We start from the raw sequence: 20,088 nt of genomic DNA, 5'->3' as shown, positions 1-20,088 counted from the left end.
CCCACTCGTGAGGCTCAAGGATTTATAATCCGATTGACGCTTAGGCGTCGTGAGAGAGAAGGCGGGAGATTTGGTGAGCCGCTGGAGACAGAATTCTAGATGGAGGTGATCTTACGCACAGTCTCTATCGTAAATGTGGTGTGACTCTGAAACATCCCATAAGTAGGTTAATTTTCCGTACATTTTTCATGTCTATAGGAAAATATTCAAAAATTATCAAGAAATGGAACTATGAATAATAACCATGAAAATATTCACTGCCTGATTACTTTCATCCTTTTGCTTTGTGATAAATTTCACACAGGAAAGTTGTGATACTAATTGCTAAAAAGATGCTCGGGTTCCCTCTAGCGGTGTTAATTTTAGCAGGTCGCCATGGTTTCGAAGACTATGTCCTCATCTCGCTGCAATCAGCCTTTATAAAAAGTGGGAAACCCGATACAAATGTAAGAGCACAATACTTTGTAAAAGTTATCGCAGTTCTCAATCAAAAAAGCCAACATCAATCACACTCCCGCCATATAAGATGAGACAATTAAAAAGAGGGAGCCGTGTGTGATGATTTACTTATTAGCACGTAAACTGAAGCGCATGAAATACTAGAGCGTCGAGCAAGTTCCGATACACTTATGTAAAGTATTGTTGATAATGATCCCTTCCTATGTACCTACCCTGTGTGAGGCACCAAAGGTAAAAACTGTTTGGTGAATAGGATGTTCACTCTTCATCCAATGGGTATTTGTTGATCAGAATTACCTGGTATACGGGCATGTTTCTTATCATTATTAGAACACTTTAGTGTGAATGAACGTTTTTATATCGCTTTTCCCACCTGAATTTATAATACAAAAGCGGAAAATCGTCCAAATATAAAACGACCAACCGGGAGCAGAAGTCTCCCAAATAGATGGAACAGATGATCATATATTATCATTCTCCACCAAATAATATTTTTAAGTGTTCCTTCATGAGTATTACTTCCTTTATTCCTTTATTAGTATAAGATGATACTCAGCAAAGAAACGATAAAATTGACTTTTGAAAGAAATACAGGAATAATAGAGAGGCAAACTTAGCACTATGAAAGGATATTCGTATGAAGTCCCATGAATTTCTGACTTTTAAGACGAAACGGCATTGTTATGTCAGCACGAAACATCAGATTGTGTGAAAATATCCGATTCAATTTATCAAAGGTGATCCTTCAGTTTTATTATTCTTTATTTAATCGAAAAATAATTTTGACGATTTTTAAAATCCCTTTTATGGCGAATATCCTTTCATTTCTCTGAGCCCTGTGGGCAAAAGATTAATTCAAAACATGAGACCGGAGTGAGAAGTGAAAGGGAGGACACGATTTACTTGGCTGTCGACTTGACACTCATCATAATTATGGGATTACCAATGAGAATCTGCGTAAATTTGCCGCGCTGAAATCCTGAAAGATTGAGAGCAAGAAATTGAATGCAGTAACCAAAATTAAAGCAGCTATGATATCATCATGGAATAAATTTAATTTAGATGTTTATAACTGTAGCATTATTGGAACTCGATTAATATCAGTTAGCTCCGGGTCTCATCTCCAGTAAACCGATACGCTAGCCTTTTTTCTATGTAAGTTGCTATATTTCTTCAGTACACGTAGTCCCTACATAGCTGATTATGTTACATTAAGGAAAACATCTGATGAGTTACCAGATTGCTTGATGAAAAGATCAATCAAAACTTTTGTTTCTTAAATTAAAATACGGCACTATTTACAAAGTAATTATTTGGGTAATTACTAGGTAATTATTTTTTAATCATATTAATTTTGAATGTGGTTTGGGCAACTATCCTCTTTCACAACAATTTGTACATCATTTCCTATTCTTTATTTTAAAATGACTACCGCCTTTTCAAGGTTATGGTTTACTCCAGATAAAAGAAAGGGATAAGAGAATCCACACTTTCTCCTAGTACCTCAGAGAATTATCATCTGTTAAATATCAAACTGTTAATAAACTCGGATAAAATCTGTAAAATCGGTTTGATTGCAGTTTGTGACGCCTTTTCATGAAAGTGGACCGCATTATCAAGACAGGGGATATTTTTATCAAGAAACAGTAAATAAAAAGCTTTTAATCCATGAAATATTTTTTAACTACTAGCATCCTCTTTGAATATACAAAAAATATTTGTATGAATAATTTGACTATAAAAATATATATAAATCCATAAAAATATCACCATCAATAATGCCCTGGGCCCCGTAAGTATTTTTGGAACCAAGAGTGACCCACCAGGCCACGAGTTACCAATGGCTTCATTTCGATCGCGTTGGGAGAATCGATTCATGCCTCCACGGTTAGGAACTCCATAATCACTAAAAACCTTCTAGGTGACTTGAGACTATTCAAACCAGTTTATTTTATCACAATGACTGCAGCCTACAATTCTCAACGAGACTGGAAATGGAGAAAAGGCTAAGCACACGCACAATCCCCACTCTTTTGTTCACAATTTTTTCCGCTGATGCGGGCTCGTATCCCATGATATAATCTTCACAATAATTTACTACCTGTCAACCTCGGGGAGGATGAAAAAAGAGAAGTCTCCGAAATGATTTCCTCGACATTAAATAAAAAAGGTGGAAATATAATCTGATGCTAGTCTCTCCTCAAACGTAATAACACCGTTCGCGCGGCCTTTGATTTCAGAGCATAGCTTTTCTCATAGCAGAGGCTCCGAGTGGTCCCTTTACAAGAGGTGGGTGTGCCATGGGACTAAAAACTCCTCCCCCACCTCCCTCCCCCTCTCCTCCGAGGCTCGAGGCGCGGATTACGTGAGAAGGGGGAACTGCGGAATTAAAACAAAGGAGTGGAGGAAAAATCAGCGGAACGGAGGTGCTTGACAGCTCCGCCGGAACGTAGTAGGAGCGAGCAAAAAAAAAAGAATATATCCAAAAGATAACTCCGTACAGAGTTTCACCAAATGCGTTTGTAAAATACACACATAAAAAAATAAAACTTCGTGTCATGCTATGACTTGTCCCTTAAAGAGTTGGTTCAAGATAAGCTACAACTTTCCGGGTGGGTGGTGAAGTATTCCCCAGAGTTACTTTTCTACGTGATTTGTTCAAAAGAACCGGGAAAATCATGCACAAAGAGTATATTTTCTGCGAAGTTTTGGATTTTCTGTACGGTGAAAAATATAAATCGACTGATTTCATTTCAATTTGAACGATGAACAAAAATAGTGGAGAAATTTGGATGTAACGTCTATTACATGTCAAAAACATTTAGAGTCCCTGGTAATCGCAGCGTTGAGATGCGGGCTAATATTGCAAGGATTAAATAAAAATAAGGACTCCATTACGGTTTTAGTTGATTATCTCAGTTAGTTGCCGGCCTCGGTGGCGGCGGGGTAACGTTCTCGCCTGCCAAACAAGAGGTCTCGGGTTCGAGTCCCGCCTGGGTAGGTTTCCCCGGTCCAGGGCATGGTCGTTTGTGTACGTTTACTTGTTACATTTGTTGAACACCCCGGTGTAAAATGGCCAATAAGAGCTGTATCCGGTGGTTTGAGACTAAAATAAAAATAAAAAATAAATAAAATTATTTATAATTAGTATCGATTGGAAAACTCGCGAATATTGTGCCTAGGAGAAACTAGAGCAGTCATTGTTTCCAGATAAAAAAGACTCGATCACACCCTCTTTGGTATGGAAATATGCATTAATTTCTTCTCATTTTTTATGGCGAAAACCAACTGCTTTTAAGACTTAAGTGTTAGTATAACTTGCAATATTGTAACGTGATCACTGCGCTACGACAATAATGTATTACAAAACAGTAGGCAAGGCCCAAAAATCAACTTAATACCGTCAATTTACCGATAACGACTACGATTTGGGAAATAATCCGTGAAAATCGCTCTTTACTGCTAAATGATAGTTCTGCTATAATTATAAGAAGGCTTAGATTATTTGCTGCACTGCATCAAACTTGGTAAATACGACATTTGTTGTGATTAGCATATTATATTAATGTAATAATACAAATACATCTCTTTGGTATAATTAAGATTCCATATCTAGCAAAACCATGTAGCTTCATGTACAACAAGTCACCATTTCAGAGAAGGTATATTCTAGTTTAATAAGGAAAATCCCACGTACCGCCTTCATAATTTTTCTATTTATCTTTATTCTTTTCTACAGAGTAACTTGACCTACAACGTAACTTACAACAGTCTTTCCTTATTTATCATTTCCCTACAGATCTCCTTGTAATCCAAATGTAATAAATCATTTTTTGAATTTATTGTGATACTTACAATTTACGGATTTTTCAGAAGGAAGATTCGATTGAAATCTACACCAATGGTCACATTTACGTCTTTCGCCATTGAATAGCGAATAAGCAGGCATTTGTCACCGACAGTCAGCACGACCGCCTCTTTCGCCACTGTGGGGACATAATACGACATCGTTTTTCCCCCGAACCATAAAGGACTTTAATAAACGCTAGTCCCAACTTCGTATGAGCACTTAATTTTTTTTAGCTGTAAACGGCTGGTGTCCTAACACCCCCTGCCACACGCCTTTTAGGCGGCTTGCGGGGTATTATGTAGATGTAGATGTAGATGAATACGCTTACACTCAAAACCACTCTGAAATTTTCGTAGAAGTAAAATGACTCTTAGGCGTAATTGGTACCATATCTGATCGACTATTGGGAGACCAAGGTTCTCATCCTGGCCAAGACAAATGCTATTTTTCTTCGCGAGTTTTACCCACAGTGAAAATAATATCGCATTCGTGCTCCTGACAATGCACCTACTATGATAGTTGTTTATGCAGTGCTCTTAAAATTCGATTGAATGCATTGGCTTTTGTCACTGATCTGGTAATTTTTGGTGAATTTCAAATGAAAAATTGGTAAATTTCATGTAAATATTTTTTTTTCGACCGGTTTTGTCATCATCCTGGCCATATAATGCCGTGCGGCGAAGATATTTACATAATTTTTCTTTTTAATGAAGCGATTTCACCAAGTGACACCTAAAACTGTTGATTTCCTCTGATGGTAAATTACTATGACTAAGAATTTAGAGGAAACGATCACTCACCTTGCCCATCCCTACCTCCCGTGTCGAGATGCCCATCTTCTCGTGATGACGTAACTGCACCGGGTAGATGATTTGGTAATAGTGGGCGCCGATGTTGCGAACCAACTCTTGGTTCTGGCGGTATTCCCGGAGAAGCCTCTCCACCTCCCCTGGAAAAGCAAAAGAAAAACATTGGGTCATTTCCTGATCAAAAAATTACTGTCGAATTCAACTAGCCGAGCAAAAAATCGCACTGTAGGTGCTAGACTGAGAAAAGGGCAAAAGAGAAGAAGCTACTAGTGATGGAGTTGGCACAAGGGTGGAACAGAAAAAATTGGCAAACATAATATATGTATTTTTTGATAGCCACTACCGGTTTCTCAGTGGTAATAACAAATAAAGGTGCAAAGATCAATACCTTTTTCTAAAGGTAAAGTGGTCCATGGAGAATAGGAAAAAGTTAAAACTTGTTGTGCTTTCAGTGTTATATATCCTCTAAAGCTTTAGGTAACCTAGGATCATATCAACAACTATTAAATGAATATTTCTACAATACGACTACTTAATAAAAGTATGGTAACTTTGTATGATTAAGATCAACACAAATTACGCAGCAATAAATTAATATTATAATTTAAATGCTTCTTTAACACATGGATCAATCTTAATTTACACATGCAAGATTTGGTGAACATTAAGATATGTGATGGAATGATAATATTACGTGTATTTTATATTAGTAATGCTCAAATACGTAGAATAATCCAAAAATTTCATTCCTGGAAAAGAATAGCAGTCGCAAGACCCATGCATGATAATTATAGCACACTCTCCTTGCTTCATATAGGTTACTAGAAAAAAAGTTAAAGTAATCTAAATTATACCACCTTAATTAAGAAGAACCTGAAGCCATGTTTCACCGCAGGAAAATGATGATTTTAATAGAAACATTAAGAGCCTTGAATTTTCTGTATAGAAGACCATATATTTAATTTCACGAGTCATTATCATTTGAAAGTTTTGCATACGCTCCGTGTACTCCACGTGTCAGTTTTTAGGATTGAAAAACCTTGAATAACGAAATATTAAGGGCCAGAAAATATTCTTGGCCTGTAGAGTTTTTTTACGATTTTCAGTCAGGATTTAGGTATAGGAAGGTCATATTTATGAATGGCTAATAATAAAAAAAAACTGTGCTCGTAGCAAGCATTCAATTTTAATACGGAAAATGTAGTAACCTCTTAAAATATTGGAAATTTTCTGGCCCAGTTGGATTGGGTAATCCTCGCAGTTAACCTGACAACTCTCTCTCTGGTTCCCACGTGCAGATGGCACCTTCATTTCTCCCCTCTGGTGACGACCCCCGAACTAAAGTGACATTAGTAGCAGATCCCTAGCCTCCTTGGAGAAATCAGCCGTACCTACGACTCGACGAAGCGGGCATTGCCAACGGTGCCGTGTAGCGCGGCAACTGTGGTGCCATCCGCGTGGAACTTGCTCAACAAGCCACCAGAGGCGCATCAAATCACGATGAGAACACAGGTGAAGCATGCTGGAAAGTGGAAGGGGTAGATGAGGAAGCGAGAGCTAATAGAGGAGTCGGGAAATGACTAATCGATCCGAGGCCGAAAATCGAAAGCCTTTGACACTTACGCAAATGATATATTTCCAGAATGAAGTCGGAGATCAATTCAAGCACCAATCCGTGATATTAAATACTATGACCACCAGTACACTTTCCAACTCGAAAATTCAACGTAAAACTATGTAAAAATATATTTCTGAATGTTTAAAAGGAAACCATAAAACTAATTTGACGGCTTTCGAAGATGATAAAAATTTCAAACTCCAACTTATCTATGGGCGATATGTTTCCATTATTATTTCTGCCTGAACTCTAAGTATGAAGAAGTATGCCTATAATATTACAATGCGCTACCATAGAGTGTCGCTTTATTTACGGAATAATGAATCTGAGGTCCTCATGCACCCGCCTGACCATTTTAAGAGCAATTCCTGGAAAGGAAGTACAATTGATATAAATCAACACGCATAATATTACATGAATACGGTTACCTACTGTAACCAATATGGTATTTGGAGGAGGCGACCGACAGCTGAGGTCATTTGCGCCATGAGGGAAGGATATGGAAGGAAGGGTGGAGAGAAACCCGGCGTCGGCATTAGCCTGCTCTTAAGGAAAGGCGCCAAGGAGACCACGACTCCGACGGACGGAGTGTTGCGCTTGAAATGTCCTCTACACAACACTCAAGCAGGGATCGGGCAGTCTCTGAAAATTCTCTGCCACTGCCGGGATTTGAACCCGAGTCCGCCGGGTGGAAAGCCAACACTCTAGCCACCACACCAACCCGATCCCCGCTACTATAACCAAGTAAATGTCAAGACGCATTCAATTTCACCGTAGATGCATGAACAAGAACATTTGACAACTAATTCATTGAAGTGAAATTTCGTATCTATGCATCAAATCGACAAATATGATATCCTTCGGAGGAGTGATGGAAAATGCAAAAAAATAACTTGATGCAAGCCGAAATGCATCGTATTTTTCCCAGTGAACTATCGTGCATGCCAAGCCATGATCTCTTTAATGGAGTATGATGAAATTCATTATAATACGTATTTATTGCTGGCGAATAAATTTCCTTTGAAAATTTGATAGTCGATATAATTGCATTCAATTCATTATTAGGCCACCACATCCCCCCAGTTGCTATGCATTGTGCGAAAACAGGTAAATTTTCACTTGAGCAATTTATTCTTTTGTTGATGATTATATTGATCATTATTTACTGCTGATTTTGATGTTATAACAATCCTCTAATGGCCGAGCATTCAGCAGTCTGCTGAAAAGTTTTGGAAATTGGAAAAAAAAGAGTCCGATGCAATTGCTAACATTATTTAGATGAGTAGTTTTTATCCTTGCCTCCTTTTCATCAATTTTAACGGAGCAGTAATTATAGGCATAATTGCATGCAACTCAAGGCGCATTCTGCTTACTCACCATCAGTTGAAAACTGGCACCATTACGAGGAAGGTTACCTGACTTCAATAGCATATTTTTCGATGCAAACATGCAGCATCACTGCTCGACACGGAAATTTGAATATCGCCCAGGTGGGGGAGTGGGAGGGCAAGAGTATGGGACGGGAACGTCATCGGGGAGCCGGCGAATGATAGCCTCCCTCGAGGGCGTTACCATGGCAAATGCACTCTGTCAAACACAGACGTCATCCACTCCTCATCTCCCCATCCGCCCAATGACAAGCACTCCTCACACTCCCCTCCCACGGGCGGGAGAGATAGCTAGCTACTCGTGCTACCCCATGCACACAGCACCCCACCTTTCCGCAATCCCCACGGAATCGGAGATTACACCTGGATCCCCCGCGAGACTTCGCCCCTCGACACACTGACTGCATATTCTTTCGCGAGACGCGCGCCATGTGGGCCCGTGAGTGCGCGGCTGCACGTCCCAACTGCCGACGCTTCTAAAACGACAGTGTTGGCTCATTAGCGCGAGTGGTAATTTGCGCGTTTGAATGGTGCGCGGGACTCAATGCATCGGCGGCGGCGCCGCGAAATCGGGAGCATTACCTACTTCCTCGCTGCCGAGACATTACCCCGGGAGGTGTTGCCCTGGAAATAAAAATGGAACCAACTTCGAAGAGACATGGTACGTCAAAGGACCGATCGCTTATTCTGCATTGACATTTTCGTTAAAAGTAGTCGTCAATAAAATAATCACTCACTCAGTCTACCTTCTCAAAATCGAAGTATGTGAGGGTACAGCTCACTCCGAACTAAGCCACAGGTTTGAGAATTTCACATATTCGGGGTTGGGGGATAATTCCCTTTCCCTGGTCCATCAGACACTTCGAAGATATTGTTTGGGAACATACGAGGGCTTTAACTAGGATTTGAACCCCTGACCCCTCCACCATTAGCCAAGAGCTCTTTCTACTTGGCTACCACGTTCTCGTAATGTATGTTGAATTATACGCAAAAAAAGTATTTTTAATTTGAATACTTTAGGCCTCAACTTCGAAGCAGAAGAAGGGACAACTTAGTTGGCCACATTTTGAGGCACGATGGTCTGATGAAGACAATCGTTGAAGGACAAGTGGAAGGGAAAAAGGGCAAGGGACGGCCCCGAATGAGTTATATCGGACAGGTTATAAAGGATGTAAAAGAGAATAAATATGTAGCTATGAAGAGATTAGCGGAAAGGAGAGAGAAATGGAGAGCTGCGTCAAACCAATCTTAGGATTGTTGACTAATGATGATGATGATGAGGCCTCAACTCTGTGAAAATTTTAGGTTGATTTGAGAATAAAGTTTTGTACATGTATTCACACTTTTTTCTTAGTTTACGATTGGTTTCGTCCAAAAGCGTAACTCATCAAGCCTGAATAACGTCCGTTGTAAAGAAAAATCGAGTAATGAGTTTAATTCTCAAATCAAAATACAATTGAATATATCAAGACTCGATTCTCGGCTTGAAGTTTCCATAGTCCAATTCACACAGTGCAAGTTATCATGCACATGCTATTTCAAATAGTACAATCCAAAGAAACTGTATAACTCTATTTCCCCCATTCCAAAGCAAATTCCATCAGTTCCCTGGTATTCTTCTTCCTTGAGACCTTTTTATGTGTTTCAAGTTCTTATAACTAAGTTATGCTCGAGTTCTCCTTCTCCTTCAAATTACCCTTCTCTGAATTCTTCACCTAACTGCTATGTCTTTTAAAATCGCTCATCCACTGGGTACTTCCATGGCAAATGGTGCCCTAATGTTACTTTTCTTCTTCAATTCTTTGAAACACCGCCTCGTTTCTCACCATACTCGTTCATTGTAACCTTCAGCATCCATCGCCTAATGTACCCAGTGATGGCCTAGTGACTGAAATCTGTAAAATCAAAACTCTAAAATTGGAAATAATTGGGTGGAAGTTTTTTTTAATGATTTATTCCATTGAAAGATAAAAAAATCCATGAGATAAGTATCTGAGCCCAGGAACGAAGTCCACTGTTGAGGCATGCTCGGTCTCTTGCTATGCCTGTGGCTCTCGTATTACACTTTCTGGGACCAGAATACGAATTTGGCTTAAAATAACCGTTCCAAAACTTTAAAAGCATGCATTTCATTGCATATATGTAATGGCTAATTAATTTGTCAATCTTCTAGGCGCTTTAACGTCTTTTGATAAGTAGTGATATTTTCTTAGACTATCAGCAGTGGGCACAGTAATGATAAAAACTTCATGACGTACTTCTAACATTAAAAATACCTGCTAGCACCTCAAGTTTAGCTACCTTTATGATTAAAAAGGTAGCAGTGAAGGTAAATTTGTCGATAATATTAAAACATCCTGCAGGCTTCGAATCGCTTAAGCATAAAAAAAAGGAATTCACACAACAAGTGACGCCAAGAGACGGTGCTATCCCTGGTAGATGTAGTGGAAGCTCTTAGATAAACATGCTCTGAGATTAAAAACAGGAATAATAACAAACAGAGACCACGATTTAAGATTAAATACAAAAAAAAGAGAGCTGCCTATGACATAACAACTCTGTCAGTTTTATTTTCTCTTGAACAACAAAGAATGGGTTACACGATAATAATTCGGTTTTCTTGAAGGGCTACAAAGAGAGAGACGCATGAAGTAGCAGTGCCGACGCAATGTAAATCGGATCCGTGAAAATGTGGTTAAACATGGCTGGAGGCTATATCGAAGGGTGAGACGTGGACGGTGGGTGGGTTAGCCGGGGAGACCAGGGGGAATGGAGGTTGAGTGACCGATAGACAATGGGAGCTGAAAACGCCCCAGGGGAACCGTCTCGCTTCGCTCTGCTATTTCTGTACCCTGAACCCCGATCACGTCCTCCTTCGTAAGATTTCATGCAGCAGACCGATTCACTGACGAAAGAAATCCCGATCGACGGCAAGGCTTCCGACTTCCTGGGCATACGCGAAGACCACAACGTATCGGTTTTATCCAATGGGATCGCTCATTCGGACCCCAAATTTCAATTCATAAAGTAACTCTGTAGATCGAAAAGAAAAGTAAATTACGATGAAAAAGAGAATCTCCCTCAATGTAGCAATCTTTCATTAGTCTAAAATTAAAACTAGACTAGTTTCCGCCCACTTTTCAACAGTTAGAGACGTCATCAGAGTTCTGGCTCGTTATCTCGGTCACGGAACACCAATCGAAGGAACGAGTCACTCACTAGAGTGTACTCAACAACGAACCACTTGCGGAATCTATATATTGGACCGAGGAATAGTATATAGAAGCGGTTACTCAATCGAAATGAGTTCATGACTATATCAACCTATCTGCTTATAAGATAAAGACGTCGATTTTTCATCAGCTGTTGCTCGAGGAGCAAGAAGGAAAACGGAAAATTGTTTTCTTAAGTATTCCTTAATTTTTTCCCCTCAATCACAATAGAAACTAATGTAAAGCAGACCATTCTAAATTAAAATATCACCCCAAAAGCCGTTTCGATGGGCTTATGGCGGGGGCGTTAGGAAATTAACCGTTAAAAATAAAGTAATATGCAGAGAATAGTGTAGAAGGTTGAAAATGCCTTAGTATTTCTTAATCTCCTCAGTTGGTCGAGGGAAAAGCGGCTACACCAACAGTTTGGCAATGTACCCCAATTGTATGCATGTCCTTGAAGAATTAAGTCTTTTTATGCGCTAGATATTTCGTAGTCGAATGATAGAATTGGATAATTAAAGAAATATTCCACACGACTTATTTCCAGCAAACCGGTTTCGCTACTTAATGTGCCATTATCAAGGGAAAATCCCTCATTCCCTAGTTTACGTTTAACTTTTCATCCTAGGACGGGGAGGCCAGCTAGACCATTTATAGAGAGCATTGCACCCACATAACTGAACGAAAGATCACAAACAAGAGGCGGAAGATCATTTTTACTAGTTGATACAAAGCATCTCCACGAGAAAGGCAGTAAAAGTAATGCTACTGCCAAAATAAAGGCAAGTACTTCGATGTTATGACACAGGTCTTGTGCGTCTACGGATAATAAATGTTTACGCCCGTTTCCGACATGCGCCGCCGGCCCTGTTTATCGACACCAAAAATGCCCACATCAGTCCTCATAGGGCTTGCTACGGTCGGACGAGGGGTGCGTTAGAGAGATTCGGAATGTCTAACCACCTCTGGCGAGCACATTATTTTTTTCGACCGGCTACAATATGCAAAAAACACCGGGTACATCTGTCTAACCTTTAAAACCGCTTAGCCGGTGACGGCTATTATGGGCAAACCCTTTTGTTTCATTTTTTCAAAGCCTAGCAAAGCGGCTTTCACATGGAAAACTACCGTGACCCAAAAATATGTTCATCGCAAGTATTTCTTTTTTTTTCATTTTTTTTAAAGACAGCGGGAATGTATTTACACACACACATACGTATCTTCTGACGCATATATTAGCTCGCTCACGGCGGCGAGGGAGAAAAGTACACGGTATTTTATTATTTCCGCCATCTTTTGGGCCATAGCCGCTTCCTCCCGCGCCTGTTTCATAATGCAAGCGACGCGGTATTTCAGCTCTCAGCCCCTTTTTATTATTTTTTTAGTTGGCAGCACGTAAAAACGACGAGAGCTTCCGCTAAGGATATAAATCACGCGAAATTCTTCCCATTTTGACAGACAACTGCCTTCAGGTGGTGCAGTTATCGGATACCACGTGATGAATGGTTACTTGGAGCCCTTCTTTGACTCCCGCACTTTCCTGCTTATTGCTAAACAAAATTAGACATCCAAACTGATATGATATGATTATCATTCATTTCAAAAGTCATATTAGGTACGTTAAAAACAAATATAGGCGCATCAATAAATGCGAGTGTGCAACGCAAAGATCATTTCTTTTAAGCAACATTTTGCAATTAAATAGCACTAAAAATGGTCATCATATGTTTCACAATGTCTACGTAGCTGAGACAATATATTATATTCTATCTTGACCCAATGCTGAAGTATTTTCCTTGAAAATGAAGAGAGTGCGTATAGTTAAATAGTTTGAGCTCACACCGCAAAGAAATGAAGGAAAATTGGAGATATTTTTAACCTATATTTGATTACCGCACAGGAAAAAAACAGTCATAGTAAAACAAGGGTTGTTAATAACTGACGTTCACATTTACATTTATTTAATCCTGATTCATCTACATCTACATAAAACCCCGCAAACAGCCTGATTTGCGGTTCATTGCGGTTTTCATTTAAATCAAACTGTGGTAAACTTTCGGAAACACATAATCAATCGCAGTGGGGTTGTTTGGCGAAGAATTCTCAAATAATGATACAAAATAAGTTAATAAACATGATAAATAAATTATATTGCTTTCACAAAAGTGCCAATTTGCCTTGTCGAATAAATAATAATCGCCTGGTCAAAAATGACAATATTTACTCCATTAAAAAAGTTATAACTTTAATTCCACGCTTGTAACTCGATGGATATTAGCTAAAATACGATTTGATCATATGCCCTCCTAGAGAAGTATAGGTCTTAGAATAGTTTAATCTTATATAATTATCCATAAAAGTATTATCACGATCAGCAATGAGTTTTTGGACAATCGTTTAGGTACGACCGCATTTTTAGTTCATAATGTATCTAAAAGAAGATTTAAGAAAGATAAAAAGAAAACACAATAACGTTAATTGTGATAACTTCCCTGAAGTGCAGAATGCCACGATTTCCGCCCGGAAAGTGAGGAGATAAAGGCTTAATTGGGGTCGCTGAACAACTCATTACGAAACGACACAGAACTTTTTCTTGGTTTTAAACGTAATTATAGATAATTTATAACCTCCCATTCCTCATTCCTTTTAAATTTAAATAACAGCTATATGTTTTATTTATTTGATGCTCATTAACCGAGGCCATATTTGAGAAACCCTATCAACTTTCCTTGGCGAAATATTTCCTCAATTTTCCCTTGTTAAACCTTCAGGTTACCTTTCAAGTCCCTCAAGAACTTTTTTGGGAAATTTCCTTTGATACTAGAGGCGTACCAAAAATATAAAAACTGTATTTCGCTAATTAGGCACATTTTTCCCCTTCATTGCAATTGCTTTTTGAAGATTTCTAAACGCAACTGGAAGTGAAGCTAAAGCTAGTTTAATGAAGGACTTCATGCTAAGACAGTTAACTGGGTATATTTATATCAATCTTTTGATTAGTGTTTTTGCCTCAGTCACAGAATAATATTTACCTTGTTATCAAAGCAACCATTAACAGTTCTCCAAGAAATCTAATATACTTTTAACGTGTTATCAAGCCTAAACATTCTAGTCATATTAGCACACACATGCTCCAAGCAAATTTTTCATCCCTGGTAAATCATGAGTAATACGTTGTTCACATCATAATTGAAGAATTAGTAGCAAGAAGGGTGAAAGAGACAAGCAAGTACTATAGAAGTGAATGTCATACTTATGCTAAAATGGATTCACAAACGGTATATTATTTTAAAGTGGAGGAGAACACCTGTACTGAAGAACATTTCCATAAACCTAACAAAGCCACCGTTAAACTCCTCCGGTAAGTCCATGGCAGCAATGGAGGGTGGATGCGCTTAGATGTGACGTTTGTGCCCACGGTTAGCGATAACGCGAAGGACTATAACTGGAATAGCTCCCACGCTAAAGGTCAGATTTCATCGTTCCAGTACCTACGTTACGTTCGCCCATCTGGACAGATCCACGTTTGCGTTGGCGAGAGTAGTGTCACCGCTCCGAGAATATGACCGAGCTTAGTACTCTAAGGTGCTCGGCACAGACAATGAATAAGATAAGATTTTCTAGTGGTCAATGTAAAGATTTACCTTGTCTCCCGCATGTGCCTATACATTTTCAAGGTAACTTGGATGGAGTGCTTGAATTTCAAACGAATGGTACCAGGTTCAAATCTGGGGTAGAGCCTTTACGCATACAAACCATAAACCTTCATTGTGTGAAGGAGCCAAGAGATAAGAACTGGGCAAGTTATCGTGAATAAGTTAAAGTCACTCAAGCCGAGGTTTAAAAGAATTTTTTGAATGATAATTTTGGCTCAGTGATTGAAGGTGGAAAGGAGAGGATAAGAGAGAATAGAGCCGTAGAGAAACTCGATAACCACCCAAATATAGTGGGATAAAATATATAGTTTTTACAGGCCTAATCTGGTGGAATCCGAGCATATCGGTCACTAAATTAGACCTCACTGACCTTAGAATGGTACAAAATGTACTGAAACCGACTATTAGAATATTAAAGTAATTGGGAAAGTTGCAAATAAATATAAAATTAATGTAAAAATAGAGGCAGAAATAAAGAGTAACGGATTAAGGTGGTTAGTTCATGCAGAGAGAACATCCGGGATCAGAAAGGTTTCGATGTTCTACCAAAGACGTCCAGAATTTTGAGAAAAGTAGAAGTTTGAGAGAGATCGAAGAAAAGCTAGGTGGAAGATACAGAGGGTGATTTTAGGGGGAGTGATGAAATGGAATAAAATAATGCAAATTGTGGCAGATAATGGCCTAAACAACTGGTCCAACACTGTCGCAGAGTAAAGAAGTTAAGTATGCCTTTCTAAATGAAGAGCTATGACTTCGTAATTCCAAATAATTTATTTGACCGATCATGTTATTGAAGTACTATGTCGCCATCAGTGATTATCACAGGTACAAACACACACTTATGCACGCAAGTTTTTTGTGGTTTAATCTATGATATTGACGTGCCAAGTCGAAACCCTGTTTGGTCAATTTATGTGGAATTAAGACATCGTAGCTCTTCATCCACAGTGATTTTCAAATTCTACCGAGTCGCGCCGTATACTTTAAATATGTATGCCATGGTATGGAGCGATCGTTATCCTCACTTATCTAAACAAACCATTGGGTGCAACCGCTGGGCAAGTTGAGAGACTAGAATTTAGTTCTATATACTAGTTATAGAGGGTGAGAGACCTGAAGGAAGAGAATGCGTGGGAGTAAAGTAGGACCGGAAGACACGAGGTGATCTGGCCAACGCCCCTTTCGGATCCCACGAATGCGTTACTATGGGAACGGGGAAAGCAGGTCCACTCAATACCCAATCTGACTGACGCCACTGCTCCTACTCTCCTACTACCCCCCTCCACCTTTCCAACCCTCAATCCCCACCCAATTCCCCTCCCCCGCCGCTACACCCTCATCCCCACCCTCCCCACCCAACCTCCCACTCCACACCCTCATGTCCCCCCTCCAAGAAGGGAAATCTCGCTTATTTTGTTTGCTTATCGAAGAAGCAAGTGAGAATGAAAAAAACGCTCGATGGATGGAAAAAAGGGAGGGAGACAGATAAAAAGATGGAGCCTCGGGTACATGTGTGGGGGCGAAAGATATACATATGTAGGAAAAAAAAGGACTTTGAGGTCCCCTTTGCAAGGCTGCACGAGTCAAAAACAAATGAGGAGTCGCAAGCATTGTTAGATAAGAATAAAATAATATTCCGTTAATCACGCGTGAATCCTCGCTCTGTCCCACAAACCGAGTGAGATGCGCAGGCAGATTGATAAATGAATGCACAATGTCTACTTTGCATCTGGGATCCAACGTGTCGCAATTTATGCTGAGATGATGGTTTCACTTCTGTTCCGACCAGCGTGCTCAGGCTGAGACCACTGGTTTAAGTATGTATCCTCTCAGAATAAATTTCGACGAGGTGAAACCCAGAAGCTATGGTGCCGTTTGCAAATCATCGCCGCCGAAAACAACGAGTCCGCCATGTACATGTATACATATGTATATTAAACCAATGGATTTTCAGAGCTAAGGAAGGATATGTGCACTCCTGTGAGAAAACAAAAGATACTATTTGAAGCATACCAAATACCAAACCAACCCGGATTTCCACTGTTGGACAGGCAAAGCAAATGTTGTAAAATACTATTTAATAGTGTAAAAATAACAAAGGGTTATTTAATGTTTATCTTCACAATGATCTTTAATTTTTCGGTGGTTTACGAATCAATCGCAGAGAGATGATTACCATGAGGTCTGTAAATGAATGTCTGATCTCATATCCTCAAATCGAAATGGACCTCAAACGTAATAATAATAATAAAATATTCGTGATGATTTGGTACTCATACTCTGTATAGAACGGTCAAATGTTCGCTGCTATTAAAAATAATAATATTTACGCATCGTCATTTGAACGACGAAAAATTGCACTATCAATATGCTGAAACAACAAAAAATTCCGGCCTCATCCGAGAAAGCAATGGCGTACAGCACTGTTTAAATAAGGTGCATAAAAATTGTACACTTTCAACATTTGCGCAGAGAAAAATTAATTACCTACAAATTTGATAATGATAGTGTATAATACGCCTCTTCCGTGAAAGCTAATTTCCTTCAGTCTCTACTTCGTATGCTACATACGGGTACGAGTAGTTAAAAAAAACAATATGGGAAAATATAAAATTAGATTTGCGACGGCATAAGAAACTTGATGGATTGAAAAAAATGAGTACTTCATTCTTCTTTAAAATAATTCCTCTGATATTACAGTCAGCACTCGTTGCAGCATTGAGATTTGTCAACGAAATGTTATCATTAGGCCAAATAAAGAATATAATGATTGATATAGGAATGAATATTTAATTATAATACAATATATTTATAATGAATTCTATCATTCTTTAGTTAAAGTGATCACTATGCTGCGTACATGCGCGTTGTTATATAGTTTCCGTGGACAGTATTAAAATTTTTATTAACTTCACTCCATCACCTAATTCCATCAAATTTCACTTAATACAGCTAAAATCATCTACTGCTATCAAACATGAGCCGATGCGGAATTAAAGCGGAAACCAATCATCATTGTATCCACCGATCAATCAATTGAAGAGCTGTGTACTGGCATTTTCAGTAAACAACTCTGAAGACCAACGGGAAAGTTGAAATGAACAAAAGGCCTATTTTACAATCACGAAGTGGAAAAACTGTGGGTATTATTCCAGCGCTGTGCGAAAGTTTACCTCGGCACTTGCGATCACTTAATAAACAGCCCAACTATGACAAATATATTATTTCTATAGGGTAAAAAGCCTTCGGAGATGAGTTTTAGTTCGCAATGATCGTTCCTTGTTGGAATACGAGTGATTGTTTAAACAACTTAATTTTTAAGCGAGATTCGCAGTTGAGAAAGTTTTTTTTTTGTCACTATCATGTCTTGTTTTCTCCCCAAAATATGGAAAGGGATCCGATTGAGAGACTCGATCTGAGCTCATGCAGACAAGCATTGATTGATTTGGATGCCTGTTTTTTTGTTCAATCGCACGGGAATTCGAGAATTTTCGGGTCACCGCTCTCAGGAAAGAGGAGTCCCAGTGTTCAATAAAGCAAATACTGATAGAGTGAAATACAAATTTCTTCAACTGCCGATTCAGCCAGAGAAATATCGCTAGGGAATTGATAATAGAGACACAAAAATTCACTGGAAAAAGAAGCTTGCACACAATATATGTCGAGGAAAAAAGAGATCACTGGGAAAAATCAAATACACTCCATATAGGTTTATATTTTTTTCAGAATAGAACACTACGAAATAGCGGAAAATTCTATAAAAAATATGACAAATTGAATCTTAAAACAGAACTTACTGCTGTATAAAACGCAGTAAAAATCGTAAAACTTAAAAAAGTAAGTGAAATGGTCGACATTGTCGCACCAAAATGCATCGAAAAATTGAAATAACTTCCTCGCTGTATACTCGTGTCTTTTTACTTACAATAAGACCTGTGAGTCGATGTGAAAGAAGAATAAATTAGCTAAAAAATTCGGTACTAAAATAATGAACTCTAAGGTTGAAAGGCAAAACTGAATAAAGACTTAGTAGTGCGACACAAAGCTGATAAAAATACAGACCCTTGGAAGTAAGCATACAAATATACGCATCAATTCCACCAAATATCTTATGATAAGAATAATTTATAATAACCGATAATGGAAAATTCAAATATAAATAAATGAATGAGAAATAAAAGACTAACATTTAAAAAAATACACCAAAATAGACGGAAGTGTTAAAGATGGAAAATGCCAGAGACAGTCTGTGCAAGAAACCTATCAAGACAAATGTGCATTCATTTTGATAATAGAGACATGATAACGAAGCAAAACCAAGTGTGGGTGAAGTAACGACGGGTAGTAAATAATAGAGATATTATCTCTCCTTTCTAATTACTAGTCTGTTTGGCAATAAAACGATGTGTAACGAAAAAATATTCATATGAGTATTTCTGAAACCTATTATTTCTTTCACATTGTGTAGTGATGAATACATTTTTTAATTTTCTGTTTTACGGGTATCCACGTGTTTTTTTCATTCGTCTCCCAACTTTCCCCATTGCATGCTGGTGGTTTCCTCACCATGTTTCCAATCACAGTCAAAATCCTGAGGAAGCCTCTATCATGTGAGGAAAATGTTATCGGATACACAAAATGAATACGCGGGTAGTGGAGAAGATGGTAGGGGCGTATAGTAGGTGTAAATTTTATGGGAGAGTGCGGGGTGAGACCTTAAAAATTCATTTTTTTAAACTAAGACATAATGGTGAATGATACTCCGCTGCATTGGATTGAATTTTTTTTTGAGATTTTAACTGATATATTTGTGGTGCCAGTTTACAAAGATAGCGTAATCTATACGAACTACAATTTTAACCATGATCTGAATAAAACACTCAGTTACTTTATGGAAAAAATAAGGAAACGCCAACCCAATTACGTCCAATTTGAATCAATTGTTTGCGAGAAATGAAACAAAAGAGGTCAATCTTATATTTATGGAAGGTTACTTGGTTGCAGTATGAATATTGGCATTGAATCGAGTCATGTATTAGTGAAGGGTTCTCATAATAAGGCATTAAGGGTTTACTTGATAATATTATTGATTT

At 38.6% G+C, this 20,088-nt stretch overlaps 1 protein-coding gene across 12 annotated transcripts in view; it reads right to left on the bottom strand.

The window, feature by feature from the left end:
- LOC124158546 (disintegrin and metalloproteinase domain-containing protein unc-71) overlaps window positions 1-20,088 on the bottom strand; it is a 967,603-nt gene that overhangs the window by 520,796 nt on the left and 426,719 nt on the right. For all 12 annotated transcript variants that reach the window (XR_006864826.1, XM_046533688.1, XM_046533691.1 and 9 more), the window contains one exon: window positions 5,110-5,258. Coding sequence is in view for 11 of the 12 variants with exons in the window: in XM_046533688.1 (XP_046389644.1) it covers window positions 5,110-5,258 (149 nt within the window). In the remaining variant the exon portion in view is untranslated. The remainder of the gene's footprint in view (window positions 1-5,109; window positions 5,259-20,088) is intronic.

This window comes from Ischnura elegans, chromosome 5 (assembly GCF_921293095.1).
Source record: "Ischnura elegans chromosome 5, ioIscEleg1.1, whole genome shotgun sequence".
NCBI classification, from domain to species: domain Eukaryota; kingdom Metazoa; phylum Arthropoda; class Insecta; order Odonata; family Coenagrionidae; genus Ischnura; species Ischnura elegans.
The sequence above is the reverse complement of the archived record's forward strand: the minus strand, read 5'-3'. Positions and strand labels throughout refer to the sequence as shown.